The sequence below is a fragment of the Pan troglodytes genome, chromosome 7 (genome assembly GCF_028858775.2).
Source record: "Pan troglodytes isolate AG18354 chromosome 7, NHGRI_mPanTro3-v2.0_pri, whole genome shotgun sequence".
In the NCBI taxonomy this organism is placed as follows: Eukaryota; Metazoa; Chordata; class Mammalia; order Primates; family Hominidae; genus Pan; species Pan troglodytes.
This window is the reverse complement of record NC_072405.2, coordinates 41,124,642-41,149,193: the sequence shown is the minus strand read 5'-3', so window position 1 is coordinate 41,149,193 and position 24,552 is coordinate 41,124,642. Positions and strand designations below refer to the sequence as shown.

The 24,552-nt window shown below is 38.1% G+C and overlaps 1 protein-coding gene across 19 annotated transcripts in view; it reads right to left on the bottom strand.

The window, feature by feature from the left end:
• NRG1 (neuregulin 1) overlaps positions 1 to 24,552 on the bottom strand; it is a 224,379-nt gene that overhangs the window by 10,355 nt on the left and 189,472 nt on the right. For 4 of the 19 annotated variants that reach the window (XM_001168989.7, XM_009455163.5, XM_009455156.5 and 1 more), the window contains 6 exons: positions 20,892 to 20,950; positions 14,104 to 14,127; positions 9,214 to 9,316; positions 7,133 to 7,259; positions 4,210 to 4,340; positions 3,242 to 3,448 (listed from right to left, as the gene is read on the bottom strand). In XM_001168989.7, coding sequence (XP_001168989.4) covers positions 3,242 to 3,448; positions 4,210 to 4,340; positions 7,133 to 7,259; positions 9,214 to 9,316; positions 14,104 to 14,127; positions 20,892 to 20,950 — 651 coding nt within the window. Of the gene's footprint in view, positions 1 to 298; positions 441 to 3,241; positions 3,449 to 4,209; positions 4,341 to 7,132; positions 7,260 to 9,213; positions 9,317 to 14,103; positions 14,128 to 20,571; positions 20,951 to 21,549; positions 21,618 to 24,552 lie in introns of those variants that run through there. The other 15 variants (XM_519699.8, XM_024345113.3, XM_054656633.2 and 12 more) reach the window with 7 other exon arrangements.

Here is a 24,552-nt window from a genome sequence, read left to right as displayed (position 1 = left end):
CATCAGAGAACAGAGAATTTCTATTCATTGTAGGCTGCTCAATTATTTAGGCTAGGAAATTCCACACCCTTGGAATCGAAAATTAGGTAGCCAAGAGTTTCCTCACAGGAGTGCATGCAAAGATCAGCTAAATTGCCTAGCTCATCAAAGCTTTTGGGATTTTCAATCTCATCACAATTATAAATAATGGCATATGAGCCAAGACAAGAAGGCATTAGGTCCTGGAAACCTCTCAGCTTATATAAGGACCAAGGCTCAGGGATTCGGAAGGGAAAGAAGTATTACTTAAATACTATACCTTCCTAAAGGCCAAGGGGTCTTAGAGAATGAAGCCCAAATGGGGAATGGAAGAAGATCTAAGATGAGTTGCTGATAGCTGGATCTGCATGCATTTGGATCTGTGTGCCTTGTTTCTCCTTAGCTCAGCTATAAGGTTATGTCTTATGAAAAAAAAAGAGCATAGTAACTTAGATTTATTCCTGACAACAGTGTCATACATTTGTGTGCTTTTCATTTTTTCCATGAAATGCAACTAGTTAACATTCAATTTGGAACTATCCATCCCAGTGTCCAACAAACACAGTCAAAGGTAAGCCTGAGAGAACCTAATTTGGTTTCACAGTTACCACAATGGAGGTTATGTCCAATCTTTGGTCTATCTCTCTTCCAAAACCCACAGCTGTATCAGTCTTTGGTCAATCTCTTTCATGATGCCTCAAGGGTTGGCTGTACCCTGTTACCTTCTATCATGTTATGTCTGATAATGCTCAGTGACTCTTGCCATTAGGCCACCGAGCACACTGTTTTCACCACACCATGCTTTCTTCCCCCAGTATAAGAAGTCCTGACTTTTGGCACTGAGGAAGACGTGGCTTATTCAGAGTCACATTTCTCAGCTTTTGATAAAAAATGCTACCAATGCACAACACTAAATGACTCTTTTCTTCACACTGGCATTCACAGAGTCTAATTTGACGTGACCTGAAATGACATGGAATGCCATCATCTGAACTCTTGCTAACAGGAACGGAAAACGTATGAACCTCCCTGCTTCTCCCGGAGTCACAGTGATACAGACGTGAGAGCTAGCTGCCTCTAAACTGGGAACGTGCCTGAGAAATTGAAATATGTGGGCCTTGAGTCTTCAAACTTTTGGCTTTGGGGGTACTTAAATTAAGCTCTCTGAGAAATGCTAATTTAAATTCAACCAACATATAAAAGTGATTCATCTTTTCTCTCCATAATCTCTAGGTTCAGGAATATTTCGTAGTCCTAGATATCATCTAGAAGCCCAGCACAGTGGGGAAATGTCAACATTTAAGGATAAATATCACTTGTAGTGATGAAGAATGATTTCATCTCTAACTTCCTTTTCATGTTTCAAAAAATGATTGAAACAGAATGGATAGACTTCCTTAATACATAAAAAAAAATATGAATTTAAGACTAAAGTTTTAAAACAGTTTAAACCCTGCCTACTTTTTCATAGATTGGTTGCAGGGAAACATCTGATTTCATAAATTCCATAACGTTCTAAAATATCATTTTTGGGGAAAGGCCCTTGAAGAAGTAACCAACAGGCTTGCAAGTCCAGAATGTGTGGTTTTTTTTTTTTTTTTTTTTTTTTTTGAGGCGGAGTCTTGCTCTGTTGCCTAGGCTGGAGTACAGTGGCACCATCTCAGCTCACTGCAGCCTCCGCCTCCTGGGTTCAAGCAATTCTCCTGCCTCAGCCTCCCTAGTAGCTGGGACTACAGGTGAGCACCACCATACCCAGCTAATTTTTGTATTTTTAGTAGAGATGGGGTTTCACCATGTTTGCCAGGATGGTCTTGATCTCCTGACCTCGTGATCTACCCACCTCAGCCTCCCAAAGTGCTGGGATTAGAGGTGTGAGCCACCGCGCCCAGCCTGTCATTTTTTATTGTAAGTACTCCCCAGTCCATGAGTGGAAAGAGTCTATGAAAGTCATCCCTACCCATGGAACTACCACGTAAGTATGAATTCGACATTATGTAAACCTTTCAGTAAATGGTCAAGGATTAGACTAAGATGACAATAAAATAAAATAAAATAAAATAAAATAAAACTCAGCGGACTTGCAAATGAACAGGTAATAGCTTACCTCTGATTTCATAAATTCCACAAAGTTCTAAAATATCATTTTGAAGGAAAGGCCCTTGGAAAAGTAAGCAACAGGCCTTCAAGCCCAGAATGTGTTATTTTATTGGAAGTACTTCCCAGTCCAAGAGTGGAAAGACTCTATCAAAGTCATCTCCTCCCATGTAACTACCACATAAGTGTGGATTTGACATTATGTAAACCTTTTAGTAAATGGTCAAAGATTAGCCTGAGATGACAATAAAATAAAGTAAAACCCAGCAGACTTGCAAACAAATAGGAACAGGTAACAGCTTACTGATGGGCTAGAAATACCGGTCATCTTCCAGCTCAGGTGAACATGGAGAAAGAGAATCTATGAATTCAATATTACTATTTAATATCTCTTTGTTTACTTTCCTCCATTCTTCATTTTACCTTTGCTATAACTCCCCCAACCCAACCCAATCTCCTCAAAGGAAAGCCAAAACATTCTGGAATAAAGGGCCATCTTGAAGGCAGTATCTGCTTTGAAAACAACTCGTGAAGACTGCCAGACGCAGCATCCAAGAGATTTATTTATTCATCCCTTCTTGGAATTTCATAAAATAGATACTATAGGGTGGAGGGCAAGCAGTTGCCCCCCATGACATTCAGCAATGACATAGCCCTTGATTTGACTTAACTGAGGCTGGAAGGTAAGACAGGGTTAGCAGATAAGAACACGAGGCCAGCTCGACCACCGAATCAGAGTTTGGATAACTGGCAAATTGGAATTATAGAAGGGTCCTTATCAAGCATTGATGCCATCTCTCTAATGTTACAACTGAGGACACCGAGACCCCGAGTGGGTCTGAGCCCATGGCCAGAGCTGGAAACTCCATGTGCTGCACCTTCCGCATCAAAGCATCCCAGCATTTTAAGAGTCTGTTGCCTGTCAGTCACTGGGACGACGAGAGAAGCTCAGAAGAAATAAGTTCCGTCAAACAAAGAGATGACTTCATCAACTAGGAGCACTCCTAGAACAGGTAACTGCCGCCCCTTATTCTGATTAGAGTAGATTTCCTGAGGTGAGACCGCAGGTGCTCACGGGGATTCTCTGACTGAGTTTCTCCTCTGCAGTAGCTTTGCCCTTCGGTTTTACCTTTCACTATGAGGAGAGTCTCGGTAGGAATCAGGGGTTTCTCTGGCATGCCTGAGGAAGCTGTTACATTCACGAGGGCCTCCTGTGCCATTAAGACGTCCTCTTGGGCCCCCAGTTGGGCTACTGTGCCTACTGTTTTCTACGGATGACATCACGATTACAGAGTGGCTTTCGGAAAGGATGCTTTCAGTGTGTCCGTTGCTCCAGCTGCAGAGGAAATGGGAGAGACAATCAGATATTTCGTGCAAAAATTATATGCAAAAAATGGAAATGAAAGGAATGGATTCTGACAAATGTTTCAAACTACTGATGCACCCGGAGCTCACTGTAACATCACTTGTCTCCGAATAGAATCGCCACAAAGGTAATTTGCTATAGAGAGGATCTTGATTCAGATTGGCTTTGTAAGGGTAAGTATATTCACTTGTTCATTCATTCAATAAATATTTTCGAATGCCACTCCTCAGTAGATAATTATAATCTCTCTGTTCTTGAGTGGCTTAGATTAAAGAAACATTTCCTTGTATGAGCTACATTTGGAGATCTAGTGTTGGTCTTGGTAGAGTAAGTGCACTCAGGTGGGGATCACCAGGGCATTTGAGAATTTAGGGTTCCACTATTTAACCAATTCTCATGTGCATTTCCCAGGGCAATCCAATTACTGAAAGAAACTGACTTCTAAGTATTTTGCAGAGCCAAAGACAGACTTGTCCCAGTGTAGCAATTCGGTGAGTAGCAGGGCATGAGTAAAGACAATCTCAGGAATGGGAAACAACGGCCCTGTGGAGTTACCTAATTGAGGTTCAAATTTATGCAGGAATTAAGGGCAAAGCCAGTTGATTTTCAAAATCTGTTGCTGCCCAAAGACCATCCATTTCACTGCCTCCTTTCTTAGGCAGGGATATCAAAAGGCAATGTGCAACAATTCATTCTGAGAGAAAAGCCGTGGAATTTTTAAATTCTCATACCTGTGGCTAGGAGTCTGGGTGACAGTAGTGGAGTGATGGGCTGTGGAAGTATAGTGACTGGTGGAAAAGGATGTCTCTGCTTCTCTCTCAACAATATGCTCACTGGAGATGACGTTTTTAGATACGTATTGCTGGATAAACAAAGAGACACAACTTGAAGATTCATGTAGATTCATGTCAATCAAAGCACTAATATTGTCATGTAAATAAAAACGCTAACACTGTCACAAACACACAAATCTATTTTTATACAGCTGATTTGTAATAAATTCCATTTCCCCAATGGCCAGGTGGAAAATCCTGTCCTGGCTACTGTGGCTTTTAGATTAGATGAATAGAGTTAAAAAAAAAAATACTCTCTGGATGTGCATCCAATGTACGGCCCATCATCCCAACTACATTTTATCAGCAAAAGTCCTATTTCTTCTATTTTATTTTAAATTAATAATATGACTAGAATTCCATACAAATATCCATCCAATATTCATTTGTTTCATGGTATTGCAAGGTGAAGAAGGCTAAATGCAATTTGAAATAGAAGCAGACAGGTGGTTTGTATAATTTCAAATTTCAAAGCACTAGAAAAAAATATTCAAAATCTCTATATTTTGGGCCTACCTTTCTTCTTCCATTTCCTAGTGCCCATGTTGCCCTACTAATGTCACTGAAATGTTTAACTTGTTAGCAGTGGTAGGGCTAACAAGGCTACTGATAAGGGACTTAACAATTGTTGTCAATGCACACATCTTGACAAAGCACATAATATATGGAGGACATTTCTATTTAATGCAGGTAGATTCTACTTTTCTCTCTTTCTTCTTTCTTTCTCTTTCTTTTCTTTTCTTCTCCTTTTTTTTTTTTTTTTTTTTTTTTTTTTGAGATGGAGTCTCACTCTGTTGCCCAGGCCAGAGAGCAGTGGTGCAATCTCAGCTCACTGCAACCTCCACCTCCCGGTTCAAGCGATTCTCCTGCCTCAGCCTCCCGAGTAGTTGGGATTACAGGCATATGCCACCATGCCCAGCTAATTTTTGTATTTTTAGCAGAGATGGGGTTTCACCACATTGGCCAGGCTGGTCTTAAACTCCTGACCTCAGGTGATCCATCCACCTCTGCCTCCCAAAGTGCTGGCATTACAGGTGTGAGCCACCGTGCCTAGTCAGAGTCTACTTTATTTTCATCAGCAAACCACAGTAGTTTTTACTGTTTCTATTAGGGAGGGAGGCCCCTTTTTGAAGTTGTGTTTTAATTGCTGTTAGTATTTATACCAAATTGAGTTAAATAATAGGAAAACCAATAGAAAGGAATACTCTTTGATGAAATAAGGCACTTTATAATCTGACGGTCTGTGGGCTCTAAATATATTCAGGGAGATCCAAAAATATACAGCTTGAATTATGCTTGAAACTCTAGCTGGTTCTCTTAGTGGAAAGGCTATTCTATGTGGATCTTCCTGGGAAGTACAGCTAGCTTGACTTAAGGAAAGGATACACAGTGACCTACTTCTAGTCCCTGAACCATTTCACTATTGCTTTTTGGAAGGCAACATAAGCTCAGTGAATCTAATGAAAAAAATACTTAACAATTATTGAACACTCACTAAATGCCACTAGGCTAAGTGTTTTATGCAAATTACCTTATTTAAGGCTCACAAGGAGTCTCTGAAGTAGGTATGATTTTTAGGTCTGTTTTTATATTGAAGAAATAAGGTTGAGAAAAGTTAAAGCCCAAAGATGCACAATGTGAGCAGTAAATGTAATCTAGGCAGTCATTCTACCGTTTATATATTATAACATGCAGAGTGACAGATTATAGTTCCTTTTGTAGTGAATATCGTTATCAAATGTGGAGAACATTGTGATGAACACTGTTAGAGGGTGAAAAAGCAACAGAGTGTGTTAACCTATAAGCACCTTGCTCCAACAAAGTCTCGAAGGTTTTTGCTACAAGACTTGCTGATAGTTTAGTAACCACCAACTCTGTAGTTGGGTCTATGATATATCTGTTCCATTCAAAATATGCCTTTTTCTATAGGATAGAAAATGGTACTACAATATAAGCTTCAAGCTTTGTGTATTAAAAAAACCATACATCAGAGCAATAATTTGAAAACAAGAAGGATGATGCTGGAATATAAAGAGCAATACTCCAAAAGCCAAGAGATGCTGCGGCTCTGGCCCTTATCTGTAAAAAGAAAAAGAGAGATTTGAAAGATAATATCTTCAAACTCTCCAGAACCTAATATTCTATGATCTAGTTGTATTTAAAAAACTGAATGCTGAGTGTTTGGTACAGTATGAAAAAAATATTTTAATGATTATGGATATATTTCATCTGGAGGGCTTGACATCATTTAGAAAGGGCCAGGGAAGAAGCTGGCATGACACTCTTCTTTTGCTACTGAGAAGGGTGTTTGATAAGTCACTTGACCTTTCCACGCCCTAAAGGAAATCAGAATCCTTTGGAAATCATAACCAGTAAATCATCAGGCACTGTGAATTGCCCTAAGAAAATAACTCTAAAGCTCTTTGCTCAGTTATCTGTACTAATCAGTTACAGAATGGAGTAGCCTGTATTTCCAAGTTATATATGAAAACATTCTTTTTGATTATCGTACTATTAAATTTGTTTTCTCCCCACTCTCTCCACGCAAGCCCCAGCTATGGCCTCCTTGCAGAACAAACCCAACACTATTATTCCAACCCCTTAATGAACACTTTATAAGAGGAAATGTGCTGATTTTACAGTAACCAAATCCACTTTTAAAAATGTTCCCATTATTTTCTCCTGGCAAAAACCTGGATTCCTGGAAGCCATGGTGATTAATGGCAGCAGCTAAAAGCTTAAGAGCTTTTGAAAATAAACTTCAAGGCGTCTGAACAAAGGAGAGAGGCTCAGTTTTTTCCACTGGCCAGAGTCAACGTACATTCACCAGCTGGACATTCTCGGGGGGTGGGTTAGGATGGTGAGGCCCATTGGCAATGTTCATCATATTGTTTCGTTCAGACCGAAGGCTCTGCCGAAGACGGTCATGAAGCTTTTTCCGCTGTTTCCTGGACATAAGAAAGGGAGCATTTATTTTTTTCGATTATTTTCACTTCATAGTAGAGCCAAGTCTTTATTCTACCAACACCTATGAGTAGCTCAAGGCAGTAGACTAGTGATGAGGAAGAGGGAAGGGAGTGTGTCCACTGTATCCCAGAATAAGTGAAACCACACATCCTTACCAAACAGATTTTAAAAGCCACCTGGGATTCTTATGGAAATTTAGCTGTTTTACTGAGAGACAAGAAAAAAATAGGATAACACAAATAACTTGATAATTGACTAAAATCACAAATTTCCTAATCAATCCATCTTTGCCTAAGTCTTACAAATGGACACTTATTTGTCTTAGATAATAATTTGTGCTGGGCTGGGTGCGGTGGCTCATTCCTGTAAGCTTAGCACTTTTGGAGGCAAAGGCAAGAGAATTAATTGAGTCCAAGAGTTTGAGACTAGCCTGGGCAACATGGAGAAGTCCTGTCTCTACAAAAAATACAAAAATTAGCCGGGCTGGTGGCGTGCACCTGTCATCCCAGCTACTCGGGAGGCTGAGGCATGAGCATCACTTGAATGAGGGAGGGGGAGGTTGCAGTGAGCTGAGATTGTGCTACTGCACTCTAGCCTGGGTGAAAGAGCCAGATTCTGTCTAAAAAAAAAAAAAAAAAAAAAAAAAAAAAAAAAAAAAAAGTGCTGTAGAATTTATAAGAGTGATTTCATTTATAGCTTTTCCTGGGGTCTCTTAAGAAAATGAACTGAGTTTTGAATATACACAGTTAGCATGTTTGTGAGTGTATCCCATGTATACGCGTGAGAATGTGGACATATTTTGCCAGCGGATTTTGGCACAATCGTAACATGTTCCTACTCTGGTAACGCTTTTTGTGCAATTAGGCAGCGAATATTGAGATGGAATCTAATGAGACTCACCAGGTCGACTCCAGGAAGGCTTATCTCTATCCCTTAATTCTGGCAACACACTAAATCATGGGATATTGACAAAATACAATCCATGCTTTGGATTTTTGTGGCATAAAAGCATATTATTTTTCTTCCTCAATGCAACATTCAGATTATGAAATATTCCCATGGATGGTTTGGCAACAGAGTATTGTGCAGCAACATTTTTTCAAAAACCTTGTTAATTTAACATATTAGGCTTGAAATGTAAGTTATATGTAGGAGAGAAAAGTGAAGAGAATCCATGTCACATAGTAATTGAATTTGTTAATATGGACCAAACTTCAAGACCAAACATAGGGAACCCAAATCTATTCTAATGTTTTCTCTCTTATGTTTTCAAAGAAAGTTTTGCTTGATTTTCCTCCCCTGAGATTCCTTTTTTACATCTCAGGCTGTGAGAGCATTCATACTGGCAACCTAATTAGATAGAATTTAAAAATAATAATAATAATCACTATAACTCAGAAAACTGCATTTCAGATACCACGAAAGGTTTCCTTTATCTCGTAATTTTCAGTGTAAATTGGATTTGTTCTCAGTAGTCCTTCGAACTGAAGGTACTACTGCACCCTGAATGCAGTCAGTCTCTAACTCATAGAAGTTTTTCTAGGTGCAAGTTAGTTTCTTTTGGGGATAACTTAATTATACTAAAGCCCTCAAATGGACTTCTGGTACCCTCTCTCTCCTTTTAGAATGAGGTGCCTTCATTCTGTCCCACCCACACACATACCTTCCATACAAGCCTGTCCCTCCAGGCCTTTATCCACTCAGGGGCTGTGGTCATTGAACAGAAATCTTTACACGAATAGGCAAACAGCTTTCTATTTCTCTGTTTAGGAGACATCCTCAAAATGGATTATTCAGAGGAAATAATCTCCCCCTGCCCCTCCTTTTTTTTTTATCCCCAAGACTAGGCTGTGGAGCTCAGATTCTGCAAAGCCCTGGCCATCTAAGCTGTCTCTGCATGAAGGAGAGAGAAAGGCATGGAGAAAGAAGGTTTACTTGGTTTTGCAGTAGGCCACCACACACATGATGCCGACCACAAGGAGGGCGATGCAGATGCCGGTTATGGTCAGCACTCTCTTCTGGTACAGCTCCTCCGCCTCTGGAAAGGGATGAGAGCAGATGTCATCACAGGTCACTTCCACTTGCCAGGACTGACTACAACCAAACAGTGGGCATGCTGCATGACATTGTCCATGTTCACAAGAAAATAAATACATGACAATTCTTTACATTTACACACATAGCTAAGGTACAACATGCTCTGCACTATGCTTTGAACATAAATATAAAAAAGCCAGCTGGGGCCATTTACAATACAAATATTATACTCAGAAATTACTTCTAATTATAAGCTATAGAGATATATATAGTTGATAGTATGGAAATCATAAACATTAATTATAAAATAACTATTTGGTTAAAACTCTGTAGTTTTATTTTTTTTTTGTAGTCTCTTGCAAAATAAAATATAAAAAGCTCTTGCAAAGACAACAGGAATCAACACCAATTAAAGGAGATGGAATTGGCATCACTGGGCACCCCCCACTTCCTCCTTCCTCCCCTCTTTATCCCTCAGCCCCTGGCCTTTTTGTATTTCCCAGATATTTTATATCATCACTTTATATCCAGTGGTCTTTACAAAGAGTCATTTCTAACTTAAATATATTAAATTCAAAGACATTTGCAAACATGAACTTGGCTTGTAGTTAACTAGTAAATTGAGTCAGGCTCTCTGTGATTTAACAGTAAAATGTGAACACAAGAAGCAATACAATATGAGGTAGCAGGGCACTGTATCAAAGAAAATCCTATGTGATGGGTAGGACAGTTATGGGCTCAAATGGTGACTTGTCCTTTGGAAGACAATTCTAATTACTCCACCAATTGTACTTAGGAACAAGTTTTATTTGTCCAAAGAGGTCACCAGTACAAATGATGTGTGACTTGGAATAGAGTGCACATTCCTACGTTGGCCAACTTGGCAAATGAGCTAATGTAGATTATACTAAGGAAATGTGACACTTAGAACTTTGAACCAAAGATACTACTGCACCCAAAATGCGATCAGTCTCTAATTCATAGAAGTTTTTCTATTTGCGAGTTAGTTTCTTTGGGGGATAAGTTGATTATACTAAGGTAGGTCAGGTTCTTAACAAGATTTGCTGATTTAATAGGGACTCTGATCCCTAAGGACCTGAGCTTCCAGTGAGTCTAATTACATTTATTGGAAGATCTTCACAAGTTCACCCAGAAAGAGAACTCAACTGGTATGAAATAAGCAGTGTAAGCTGTTCACTTGCCATTATGATCAATAAATTGGTCAAGAACTGGGGAATACTGTACAAACAGAGCTGACTATTCTGGACATCAACAAGGGAACCTCAAAGCATATTTCCATATTACATCTGCAGTGGCACAACTACACCTTTAACTACACCTTTTTCTCTTTTGAGAGAGGGCAGCTTGCAGGAAGTTTTCTTGAAATGAAAAAGTGAATTTTAATTTCTAGGATACAGTGGACCTTATCATGAAACAAAACATTTCCTACAAGCCGAGCCCATGATAATCAAATTCCAGTAAACAGGTCAAGAACATTGTCAAATCAAATTAATATAGCACTGATTATTAACAGGAGGAGAAGGAAAAGAGAAGTCAGTGGGTAAAGGACTAGAATGCTGCATAGATTATACAAAAACAAATCAAAAGGGTTGGAGGTGGAAAGGAAAAACAAACCAAGAGGACAGACAGACTGACAGAATGACAGAGAGACCAAGGAAGGGAAAACAAGGTTAAAAGTTAAGGAGCCATCTGAAGTCCCTGGCACAGCATGCCTGATACTAAGGGAGGAAAAATAAAGAAAGAAAAGAAAACCAGAGGGAGGAAATGCTTGGGTGGGAAGAAAAGGTGGATGCAAAGTTGGAAGGGTCATTCCATACAGCATAACTCCTAATCTAAGCTAGCAGTCATGTGGAAGCCACAATTAGAAAGCGAAGCGGCTGGTGCATTGCGGTGAAACAATGCACCAGGAGATATTGAGTTGGTATCACGGATTTTGTGTGCAGCAAAAGTCAGATGAGGACATGGAATGTGAGTGCTTATATGTTAATTGCGTATGCCTGCTGCCTCCCCTCCCCCATAGCCACAGGACAGGGAATTAATTTCTATGGGGTGTTATCTGGTTGAAGCTGCTGCTGTAGCCTCTCTTCCTGATCTTGGTATCCTGATCAGGTTTTAGGATACATGTCTAAGAAGCAGAGCTGTCACCCCACTGGTCCTTCTCTCCCTGGGACCCAGGACGCAGAGCACAGCTCCCTGGGCTGTGATGAGTTGGTGAAGAAATAGGAGTGTAGGTATTATTGACAAGAGATGAAGGCCCTGTATGATTGTCCTCTTTTCCTTCCTCTATTGTTTTCTTCTTTGAAGATGGGCAAGCCTGTGGTTATTCTTGTCTACTGACATCTTAACATCCTATCTTTAGAAAGAAGCTGGGAAACTGCTTCTGCAAACTTCAAAAATGGGGACATGGACAAGGGCTAAATGGGAAAAAGGAATCATGCATACTCTCAGGGACTCTTGGAACAAGTTGTCTTTTGGTTGTTAATTACAGAAGAATAGATTGAGCTGCGTTTGGAAACATATGGTGCATGATGATGGGTGCATTCTTTCTATGCAGTGTAGGAAGACACACATTTTCCAGTAAAATGATCATTTCACGGAAATAAAGAGGTAGCTCAGTAAAGGCCAAAGGGTAATGTAACAGCACTAGAATGAGCTGATTCAAGCGAAGGCCCATAGAATACAGACGTGGGATTAAAATCTTATATTCACATCAGCATTGACCAGATGCACTACAACCCTTATCCTCATTGCTATTTGAATTTTTCATGGTTTGGCTCAATCAGGTGATCCCACACTATGAATGTGATCAAGGAAAAATACTTGGTGAAAAATAATACAAACAATGGATTCTTTAACCTCTTTTTTCCCCATATTAATTTTTTTCTTATGTGTCAGGTCAACTGGGGAAGAGCAAATTAGAGACAGACAGGGCTAAAAACAAGAGTCCGTCATTCCGATCGGTGGGTCTGTCTCTCAATGAGCACAAATGCCCCAGAGTCTTCATGGTTTGGCTGGACTAACATGTTTCCAGATCAAGCACATTTTTCAGTCTGATCTGGCCTGGCCAAGAAACAGAGCCCTTACCTTTCTGAGTTGTACTTGACCTTTAAGGTCTGATTTTCCTGAAGGATGCAATGTTCTGGTTTAGTACACCGGCAAGCCTGGAACTATGAGCCTCTGGAAACTGTACCTTTGAGAAGCATGCAGATAGCAGCCCCCTGTGTCTTCTCTAACCCATAGAAGATCTTACTGAGGGGGAAGTTATATATCTCAACTGTCTTTCACTTTACTGTTGGGGACAGAAACAATACATTCTATAGTCAGACCCTCCAGCTATAAAAATGAGAAATATGCTATTAAGGATAGAAGGGTATGGGGTAATGGTAGAATTTTTTCCCTCCCTGCAGGATAGGCCAATAATCCATTTCATAAGTGGGACAATTTTTTTTTTCCCCGAGGGAAGAAACTCCAGTAGATAGCTCCCCTCAGTACACAACGTGCTCCCTAGTAATAGAGGTGCTCCCCCTTGTGTTTCTCCCTCTTGGGAGATGTTCTGCGAGGCACAAAGGCCCATTCACGTGCACCTCGGGGCTTCTCATCAAATTGATAGTTTACTCCTTATTTTTTTTTTTTGTTTTTTTGAGGAAGAAATGGGCAACCCATTGAGCAATCCCTGTAGCTGCTAGAGCTTGCAACTGCCTCATTTCCCGCAAAGTCTGGAAACTACATTATGTCCAGCCTGTGATGTTATCATCCAAAAGAAGGCAGCAGCTGTAGGATGCCCCTGCTGCATGATGTCCCTGAAGCCAGCTGGATGGGGACCAGATATTCTGTGAATCAGGACATTGTGTCACTGACCCAACCATGGTCCGGGACTGCAGGCAGCATTGAAAAAGACTGACTGGCCTGGCCCTGTGGAGTCTCTGGGAAGGTAGCACAGCTCCTTACTCCCCAGAGACTGGTCTTCAATCCCAACTATGTAGGATGAAGGCCTTCCAAAAAAGTGTGTCCAAATTTTGTATACTCATATATTTTTCTTTTACTTTGACAGTGTGAAATTTTCTATTTGATTACTTGTCTGGATAATCTTCATGACTCAAATTTAATTCCATTACCACTGGAATCTCCACCTAAAATAGCACAAGGCTGCTTTCTTTCTGTTTTCTATTTCCTTCTTATAAGATAATGAAGTTGACTAGGGTGGTGCTTGAGTATCTCCAGAAAATCTGAGTAATTCAAGTCTGTGCATTTAATATTGTGTTGTAACGTAAGGGCTTTCTATATACATTACATTGTTTATATTAAATAGATGATTTTTACATTGTATGCCAAAAATCCTACCAGGCTAAGATGCTGTGTGTTTTTTAAGCAGATGGATTTTAAAAGCCTTTGTTCTCAGGTCTCTGAGTGGATTTCCCCTGTATCCTTTATGTGCTACTACTACTTACCCCAGCTTTTATATAACAGCAGAGCTAGATCCAATCAGTGGGTTAAGCAGCGTGGGATATATGTGAATTTGCAGCAGGTGGGGTACTTTTAAACTCTAAGTGAAGGATGCTTAGGAATCTAAAACCTGCTGCACTCAGTAACATTTCAGTAAACTAATCATAGATTGAAGGCAGAGAAATCATTGTTATAGCTGTATGATCCCTTCTAAAGAAAAAGGAAATTAGTTAGGAACTGAAAGGTAAGAGTAGGAAGGGAAAAAGATTTCAGCTCATAGGCTCTAAATTCTGCAGGCTAAAAGGAATGATGATTGGTCCATACCCATAAATTCAATCCCAAGATGCTCTGCCAATGCAGAAAGTTGACAAAAAAAAAGAAAGAAAGGGAAAAAGTTTCAGAAAAGAGCAATACACTGCACTCCAAAACACATTACACATGACTATTATGGCTCTCTGTGCGTGCACATTGAACCAGACAAATGGTGTGTGGTTAAGAAGCAGTGCTCAGGTACGCCTCTGTGAGTTCACATAGGGAACGTCTCTTTTTATGAGGTGTGCAAAATACCAGCACACTGTGTCTTTATTAACCCTTAAAAGACCTTACTGAGGGAGAAGTTCTGTCGCTGAACTATCCCCTAAATTATTTCCTTGTGTGGGAATGGAAAGATTATCTTTATAATCAGAAAAGGCATTTGATACTATTTCATTCCTTTTTTTAAAAGGCAGAAGCAAAGTTCCAAGGAGGTGAATTTTATTAAATTAAATTAATTAATTAATTAATTTTTACCCAAAGACACCCATTGGCAGAGGCAGGAGCAGAAGCCAAGAGGATGGTAATTTGGTCTGAAAATGTTATCAGGTTGGACTTGGATTTTTGATTGTGGGTAGCTGGCCTCAAATACTTCTTGCTCATTGGTTATGTAATTATTTTCTTAGCTGTATCTCTTTTACTTCTTCTAATCTTCCACTTTCCTCATCACTTGTCTGTTTCATTCACAGAAAGCAACAAATGCTTCTGCCCCAAAACCCCAAACAGGGGCTTGGGACACTGGAGACTCCTTCTAGTTTTTCTCATATAAGTTCTGTATGGCATAGGACAATTCTACGCCTCACTTTTTTCAAACTGTAAGGAAAAAAATAAGTGGGAAAGATCCAATTCCTAGGGTTTTTCATCTTATTACTCCTTTAAATCACAGAGAGCCAGTGAAATCACTTCTCCAGAATGCTGGACTCCCATGCACACAGCCACTTGGAGGACCTGCAGGGCTGCCCAGGGAAGTGGACTCAAAGGTATGAGCCAAGAGGCAGCAATCCTGGCAGCTGGGACTCCAGAGACTCCAGGATTGCAAGAACAGCAGAACCTGCAGAGGCTCCATTGAGGAAGTGGGGGAAAACAAGCCCCCCCCAAAAATAAAAAATCTCCAGGGATGACACTTTTCATTCTCAAAACCAAAACTGATAATCAAATTTCATGATGCGGAAGGCTCTAGGACTTCCTTTATCTGTGTGTGTGTGTGTGTGTGTGCGCGCGCGCGCGTGTACATACGCCTATGTGTGTGGTCAAGAAGCAGGTTGGAAGGAGAGACAGCATATCAATGGAGATCTATGTTTTCTTTCTTTGATCACTGCCTCGAGAGATACAAGGGCTATTCAATGATATGGCAAGGTATCTCTTAAGTGTGAAAAAAAATGCTGTGGAGGGGTGTTTCTCTTACAAAAACTTGCATTTGGGCATGGAAAAAGTACCTCATATAGAGAGGGAAAAAGCAGGAGATGAGTGTGCTGGAATCATCTTGGTTTCGGGTCCTGCCTCTGCCGTGGAACTTTTTAGTGACTTTGGACATGTTAATTTTTCATTAACAAAATATTTCTTATGCAAACACATGCCTCACTGGGCATGCCTGGGGAATAAAGGAGACATGAAATATGTTGGCAAACAGCAGAAGGGTTTAACAGCTTGGGTAGCAGACACATCAAGAGATGTACCCTGGGCCACTTACTGTATTCTCGTTAACTAGCCAGAAAAACTCTGTAAGCTCCGGGGATACTTGAAAACTTAAAAACTTGCTGCCCTTTAAGGAAATAAAGCTCCCCAGATTTTTAAAAGTATATATATATACACATATATGCACACAAACACATATATCAAAAAGTACACTGCATAACAAGGATAATGGGAAGCACTATATATAATAATTTCCTCTGCCTTGGGTCCAGTGTACACAAGCAAATAAGCTATATTTTTCATAAATTAAAAGCTAGGGGATTTAGTTATGATTAACTTGGTTGCACAATATTCACAGCAAAATAATTTATTCAAATCCAGATAAATTTCTCTTGCCTCTGTGCAACACTCAATTGGTCAAAAATTGGTCATTTTTTTTTCCCATTTGCTTTCTTAATACAAACTTTGGAACATCAACGTGAAAACATTCATTTTCCAAGGAAGTCAATAATAAATTTCCTTACTCATTTCCATGAAGGTGGGACCCAGATTTTCTTTCTAGAGCCCCCTCCCTTCTCTTGCCTTTTTCTCCTACCAGTCAGTAATAATTTAAGGGTTAAAATCAAGCGATGTCTACAGAAACTCTTTCCAGAGAGTCAGGACTCCATGCCTACATGAACACTGCTCATGATCTATATTAGTTGCATAGAAAGCTTGGTTAAGTCTTCAATAAAATTAGTAGCATGCCCATGCATACATATTACTGCATTTACAGTTTTATAGGTAAGTCTGTCAGCCTAACTATAATTTCATTTCACGGGAAGTCATTCATATCAGGCAGCTCCAATTTCAAATAATTCAATGGGAAATTGGTACTTAAAACTGAAATCTCTTCTGGCCATAAGCCCTAACAAGGAAACAAGCAGAGGGAACATGCATCAGTCATACTAGACCCAGAGCAAATAATGCTCTAATTCATTTTTACTATTGGTAGCTACATTTCTTTCATTGTGAGTCAAAAAAAAAAAAAGCAGAATACACGAACACTTTTCATTTTATGAAAAGGTTATTACTTTCTATCTGTTCTACTTAATCTAATGTTGTCCTGGGCTCATTAAGAATCACATACTTCCTATTGAACTTCTGCCTAGCCACTACATTTTTCAAATTAAATTAATAATTCAAAAACACAAAGTTTACTGTAAACAATCTAGTTTCCTTTTCTACATGTGATTTCCTGCTGTGCTCTGAGCAATATAAAAAATTAATTTAAATCTAAAAGTCTTCAGAAACTATTAAATATTGACTCACGAATCCTTTGTCTTAGGATTTTATAATTGCTTGAGGAAAACTGATTAACCTGTAGGTTAATTTAAATTTTCATTTGCATTAAAGGAAAGAACAATAGAACAACTTTCTTTTACAAAAATTATATATCCATGCAATTGTGATTCCTGTTAAAATTTGAAGACATTTAGGATTTTTCTCTTTAACATCTTGGGCCTGTTTATGCTAATCATCTCAAAGACTTAAAATCTTAAAGTCTTGACTTTCTGTACCGCTGAGATTTCGAAAGGAGTTCTGTCAATGCCAATTCTAAACAGGACCAATTTAGTGTCTGTCTTTTAATTTTAGACTTACCTTTATAAAATGGAGATACTGTTTTTTTTTCACATATGCCAATCCGTAGTGTCACTGGGCCCTTTGAAATGTTAACAGGAGACTTTCTCCTTAGTTCCAAATTCCATGTGCACATAAGCACACTCACAAACACACACACAGTAAAATCTCACTAACACTTGGCTGGAATTTATGGCAATTTTGTCACAGGTGAAGTGTTCCTCTATTCCACTTTTAGCAAGATACATGTTTGATGAACAAGCATAATTTCAACAGGTTGCATTTAGAAATCCATGCAAATGATGGATGCACTAGTAACCTGTGATTCAAAACTACTTTTAAGGATATCTGCTAAATTTACTCAGTGTGAGAATGTTCCTAAAAGTTCTAAAATTACAATCTTTTAAAATATTCTAAATTTGAGCTACTCTATAATTAGGTCCTATTATATGTTAGTTTTCTATATGACATACCTGCTCTGTACTGCCCCTAACTATTGAAAGTGTGGGTGCTTTTTCTTTTTTCCTCCCTAAAATCTGTACATTGATTATGGAGTGCCTGTATACACACACATATGTGTGGACACACACACGAACACACACACACACACACACACCCCACACCACATATCGATGAACACAATTTTTTTCAACTAGGAATTCTGTGTCAAGTTAGGTCAAATTTGAAGCTGACTAACCTTGACAATATTTTCCTAGAAAGTACTATAAATATAATGTTTTATTTCAAGGCAAATGACTGCCTTATAAAATATACATTTGTCCCTCTCTTTCATATTTTAAGTCAGTTTTTATAAATCAGTAAATGGCTCATTGGACATTCTGACCAGAATCACTGTATCAAGTCTGAATGATGTAAGTTTTATGTTAAACTTAAAAAATTATCTATTCTTTAGAATGTTATTTTTCAACTGAAAATGCAGTTTGGTAAGTTTTGAATGTTTCTCTTTGAAGCTGGGGACTATCTTTTCCCAGTTTGTGTTCAAAATTTATGTTTTCCAGACTTTAAGACTACAAACAATTAAATTTTAAAACGGTCACTATGGTGACATTCTCTATCTTTATTCTGGCTTTCATTGCTACTTGAACATAAAGTTCTTAGAGCAGCACAAATTTATTTTTCTGACTTCTATGTAGGGGTTTGCAGAGATAAAAATTGAAAAAACTCTCGGTAAGACAACATTGGAAAGCTATTTCTGATTGGAAGCTCTTGCTTTTCCAGACATGAGGCATCTCTGTTGCACAGCCATTACATATATTGTTCATAAATGTGCAATCAATCTTTGTTAAATCAGGTTAAATATGAATGCTGCTTTCCTGGATGTCGTCCAAAAGTGGCATTGAAAGCATACTAAAGAATTTATTTAAGGAATCACACTCTGAACTTCACAAACACATAGTGGTTATTTTAAAATGATATCTTCTGAAAAAGCAAACGGTCTAAAAGAGAAGTTGAAAATATTTTCTCTGGTTACTACTGTCAGATCTAACTACATAATTATGCTGGGAAATAGCTTCATTTTTAATGCTTTTATTTATATAGTGCCTGAACATTGCCTTCAAAGCACAGTAAAACTCTTAACACCAAAAATGTAAGAGTAACTTAATTAAGTGATCAGAATTGTCATTAAAATCTAAAGTATGATTTTACTGCATTTATCTAGCCACATGGATTTGCTGAGTCTATGTTATTTAAATACAAATACACATTTCTAAGAGAAATGCTTTAAGGTATTAAATAACATTCTGTTTTTCCCTTTTATTTTTATTTTCTATCCTAGCTTTAAAAAATTAACTTAAAAATTAAATCAAGCTATTTGCTTTAGCTGTGGATAGAAAAATTCTCCCTACTAAATGCATATTACTTAAATGTTTGTGAATAAAGTGAAGGCTGTTTGGAAATTTTGCAATGCCAATTTACTAATTTTTCACAATAGAAAATGGCCTACGAAGTTGTCTTTGATATGTAGCCTATGTAAATAAATAAATACTACCTCCCTAAATAAATGATTGCACATTACGGGTCTAATCTTAACATTATACATTATAGAATTTATTCTGGAAACTTCTATGACTGTTAACAGGAATTACAGAAACTTATTCTCTGCATGCATCAGAACAAGGGTAAATCTGATTCTTTTAGGACCCCTAAATAACCAACTTACATCACTGTTTCTTATGTTAGGTGAATTTAAACTGCAGTAAGCTATGTGACATATTTTTCGGGGTGAGCAATTGACAATCTAAATCAGTGGTTGACAAATCCAGCCCACTGTCTGCTTTTGTAAATAAAGATTTAATGGAACACACCCATGCACATCAGTTGTATGCATTGTTTCCAGCTGTTTTCATGCTACAATAGTAGGTTTGAGTTGTTGTGACAGTGATGGTGTCACCACAAATCCTAAAATATTTGCTCTCTGAACCTTTACAGAAGAAAAATGCCATTCTTTCATCTACAAGGATAACTACATGATATGCATTTTAAATGCAATATTCTGAAAGCTCCAGGATCAGAAGTTATAAACCCAGTTCACAATAGGACAAATACATGGTTTGGTTTATATAATTATGTACAATGTGAATTGGGTCTTTTAGGAATGATGTTCAAAACTTCAGGAAGCCACGAACATCTATCCAAACTTCCCAGTTTTGCCTTAAGTTATTAAGTTTTATATATATATATATATGTTTTGCCTTAAGTTTTATATATATATGTATATACACGCACACACATATATATATACAAACACATATTTATCCTATAGTTGAGTTGTTATATCTCAAAATAAATATTTAAACAAATAACAGTAACTATTTTATTCTAAATTACTTTTGAAACTAACATAAAGAAATGCTAACATAAATAAATAATTGTTTAAACTAGTGCCTGAATTACTTGTTCCCTAAGCAACATAAACAGAAGCCAGGATATCTCATTTGCTGTGAAATGTTTGTTTTTAATTTTCCTACTTGATGCTTTTTTAAAAAAATGCCTCAATGCAAACTGTTTGGTTAATGAAGAAAAACATCTGAACTCCTTTTATTATGTTTATTTGTGACAAATAACACATTCTGAATCAAAATTAACTTACCATCATTTCAAGTGCATATCGGTTACAGCTTAGCAACACCCTTTTCAGGATGTGGTCATTGTATAAAGAAGATGGACTGTTCAGTAGAATGATTTTTATTTTATCAATAAAAGTGAGACTTTGAAATGCCTTTATTATCATTTCACTGCTTGATATTGACTATCAATTTGTATCACATCATTCAATATCAATTCCAGAAACATCCGGAGCCTCACACACCTATTAGTATCTCAGAGCCAACTAGTCGCGAACAGAGGAAGTAATACAATTGCTTTTGTTAATGTTCTCATGCGACAGGCAGAGGCAGTCAATATTAGACCTGGTAAGACACATCTAGCTCTAGGTGGAATCTGAGGGGAGATGCAGCAACAAGAAAGCAGCACCAACTGAGCATGCTCCTATTCAGGCAGAGACAGAAAGGGAGTGGACGTACTGTAGAAGCTGGCCATTACGTAGTTTTGGCAGCGATCACCAGTAAACTCATTTGGGCACCTGAGAGAAGAAACAAAAAAACAATGGTAGAAAAACAGAGAAAAAGAGAAGAGGTGAATATATGCTAGAAAGAAGCTCCTTCAGTGTCATTTGACTGAAACTTGGTGAGTTCACCCTCAGGAACTGAATCTTTGCCCTGATCATGGCTTTCAGGCTCTGGCACTTCCCCCAAATGGTTAAAAATTTGGACAGAATGCAGTTCTTAAGTTGGTATGGTGGAAAGATCCCAGCACTTTAAGTGGTTGCCTTCTTTCAAAGGGAACCCCTTAAAATGAAATCTGATGTTTTATTCATCTCAATTTTCCATATGATGGCTTTGGTCACACACGTTGGAAGAAAATGTTTCTCGGTTGGCTTGCCTGCAATAGTTTGTCAGCATCACGGGCCATCGTGACTGGCCATTCTTGTAAATTGATGACTTAGGGACCCACTTTGAGAGACAGTTAAATAAGGTAACACTGAATGGGTTTATGCCTTGAGAGGTTAAGCCATAATTAGAACAAAATGAATCAGTTACGACTGAGCTGTAAAAGCACCAAGTGGTAGTGATTGTTGCTGTAGTTGGGGGAGAAAGCAAATTTCAGATTATTTTAACATACTTTCTTGGTTTTGGACTTTCATGGGCACATTCTCAGTACATCTTGCTCCAGTGAATCCAGGTTGGCACCTAGAGGGCAAAAATGTGGTAAGCAAAAAAAAAAATGCTAAAGACACTGAGCTTTCAGACTGGCAATTTTCCTCCTATGGAATATGGAGATTCCTAAAAATGATCTGGTACCAAGCAATATAAAGAAAAGAAAAGACACAACATTTAGAAAACCATGTCCCACGAAAACTGTGGGTTACAGATTTTTGTTGTTGTTTGCTTCAGTCTTCAAATGATTGGTTAACTGAAATTTAACTAGAGTGAAGTTGAAATGTGGAATAAGAGGCAGCATGGCCCGGAGAGCTGTCAATTTCCCTTTGGCATGACCCTATTTGCCACTGATCATTGATTCTCACTATGTTGAAACACTGGTTTTGATAAGCGCTAACATGATTCCATCCCTGTCTCTTATCAATAAATGATCTTGAGCTTTTTCTTTTATATACTTATTTCACTTGTGTATTTATTTCATGGGTGTTTTATGTTACAAGTTAAGTCATTAAACAATAGAAGTCAAGTACTTTCACACTATAATGATTACTGACAAGAAAAACTACATTCCCTGTTTTTTAAAAAGACATTACAAAAAAACTCTTGTTTTTAAGGTTCAAAGATATTAGAAGCAGATTTTTATCAAGACAAATTTCACTTAATTGCATTATCCCAAATCAAAGACAAATACATTTTAAAATTTAGATCAGTTATTCTTACGCAGAATTACTTAATACATGTCATTTTGCATTTAAGGAAAAACTATTTTTAAAACTGTATAAAATTTTTCATGTTATTCACTCACATATATTTAACTATCAAAATTCTAGAATCTTGATACAATATTGTTCTTAAGGTCATGCAATGGGGCTGTGCTTAAATATGGAAGCTCTTTATAATTACCACTTTTTTGTTGTTGTTGTTGCTGTTACTCTAATAACTAAAGCATTTTAAGTAGGATTGATTTTACCAGTACATCCTCTAATAAAAAGGGCCACTGAAAGGTTCTAGGAAGCAATATACTTACAGATAGAAAGACCATCATTTTGAATCCTCAACATCCATCATCATAATTATTATTAATAGTTCATCTATACAGCAACCATCAAGCAAAGAGCCTATCCAAGTTAGCTCTGGTAGCTCATCCCTAGTGATTTTTACACAACCCTTTTCACTACAGAGTAAATAAGAATACATACTATATTTTTGGCATCAAAGAGATATGAACAAAACTGTTCCTTGTTACCAATATAGGGGTAATTTCATTTCCCTTCAAACCAATTCACCAAGTGACTTGGTATATGTAATTCTCCTACTTTATGAAAATGGCCTGCGCGATAAAATACTAGCAGTTTCAGATTTTTTGCCTTGTGAGTATGTGTTTAAGCTTAAACAACAAACATCTTATATTGACACAGCTCTTTCAAAGTCTTGGAAACACCTTCATATAAGTAAACGGATTATTTTTGTTTAGAATATTTTTGCTGCAGGGAATAGAGGAAGAGCTACCTTGAGAAATATGTCAATAAGAAGTATAAGCTTGGCCGGGCGCAGTGGCTCATGCCTGTAATCCTAGCACTTTGGGAGGCTGAGATGGGAAGATCACAACAAGGTCAGGTGTTTGAGACCAGCCTGGCCAACATGGCGAAACCCTGTCTCTACTAAAAATATGAAAAATAGCTGGGTGTGGTGGCGGGCGCCTGTAATCCCAGCTACTCAGGAGGCTGAGGCAGGAGAATCACTTGAACCCGGGAGGCAGAGGTTGCAGTAAGCTGAGATCGTGCCATTGCACTCCAGCCTGGGAGACAAGAGCAAGACTCTGTCTCAAAAAAAAAAAAAAAAAGAAAAAAAAAGAGGTTGGGTCATTTCTCAAAAAGACGCCATTTCGCATGCTTCAATAAGAATGTCTTCACATTCTTACTGAACGTATATAAGAAAAAACACATGGGAACTTTTTTCATATAACTTATTTGACAAAATTATTTCTGAAGTAAATAGGGTTTTTATTTGTTTCTCTACCAGGACTATAAGTTCATATAGACAAACCCTATAATTAAAGCAGGTGTTTCCAGAATTAATGATGTATTCAGTAATTATCATTCCACCCTGCTTCTTTGAATTCTTGATAAAAGTTAAAATTCTCATATTGAGCACAAGTAATCCATTTGTTTCTTACAAAAGAACATAGTATAAGATATGTGAACACGCTGTGTATGTGTAAGAGAGAGACACACACACACCACACAATTGCTCAAGGCAGGAAATGCCCTTATGTTAGTAAGAATCATTAAATTAACAAATAGCTAAGGAATCACGAGTTCCTTAAGAGAAGGAAGGCATTTACAAGGAAATTGTCATTAGGCATCTTATAACCAGTTCTGTGATCAGAAGGCACAAGACAACTAGGTAAAGGGAGTCAGAAATCCTACCCAATCAATTTTCTAACTATTATGAATTTCTAACACGATGTTTCCTAGGAAGCTAGCATAAGACGATGGCTTATCTCTATCATAAAATCATACGGAAAAATGGGTGCACTAACACCAGAACTACTTGAGGTATGCAAGTCATTTTTTGGAAATACCAGCTACCTCTCAACCAGAACTATCCTTTTGCTAGTGTTTGTCTTCATTTGGGAGATGAATTTTCTCAGCATTGTTTCTTAGTGTTATAAGACCCTGTTATTACTTAGAACTGACAGCATCAGCATCTCCTAGGAGTGTGCTAGTGTAAACGCAGGCCACAGCCGAGAACTATGGAATAAGAATCTTCATTTTAACAAGATCCCTAAGAGATGTGGATGTAGATTAAAGTTCAAGACGTAAGGTACCCTGAACTGGGAAAAGGGAGGCAAACGCCCTCTCTCGGCACTGTGATATCTTGCTGTTTGGACATGGACATGCTATTTTGCTTTACGGGGTCTCATTTTCCTCAGTGATAAAATGAAGGAATGTAATTAAGTGAT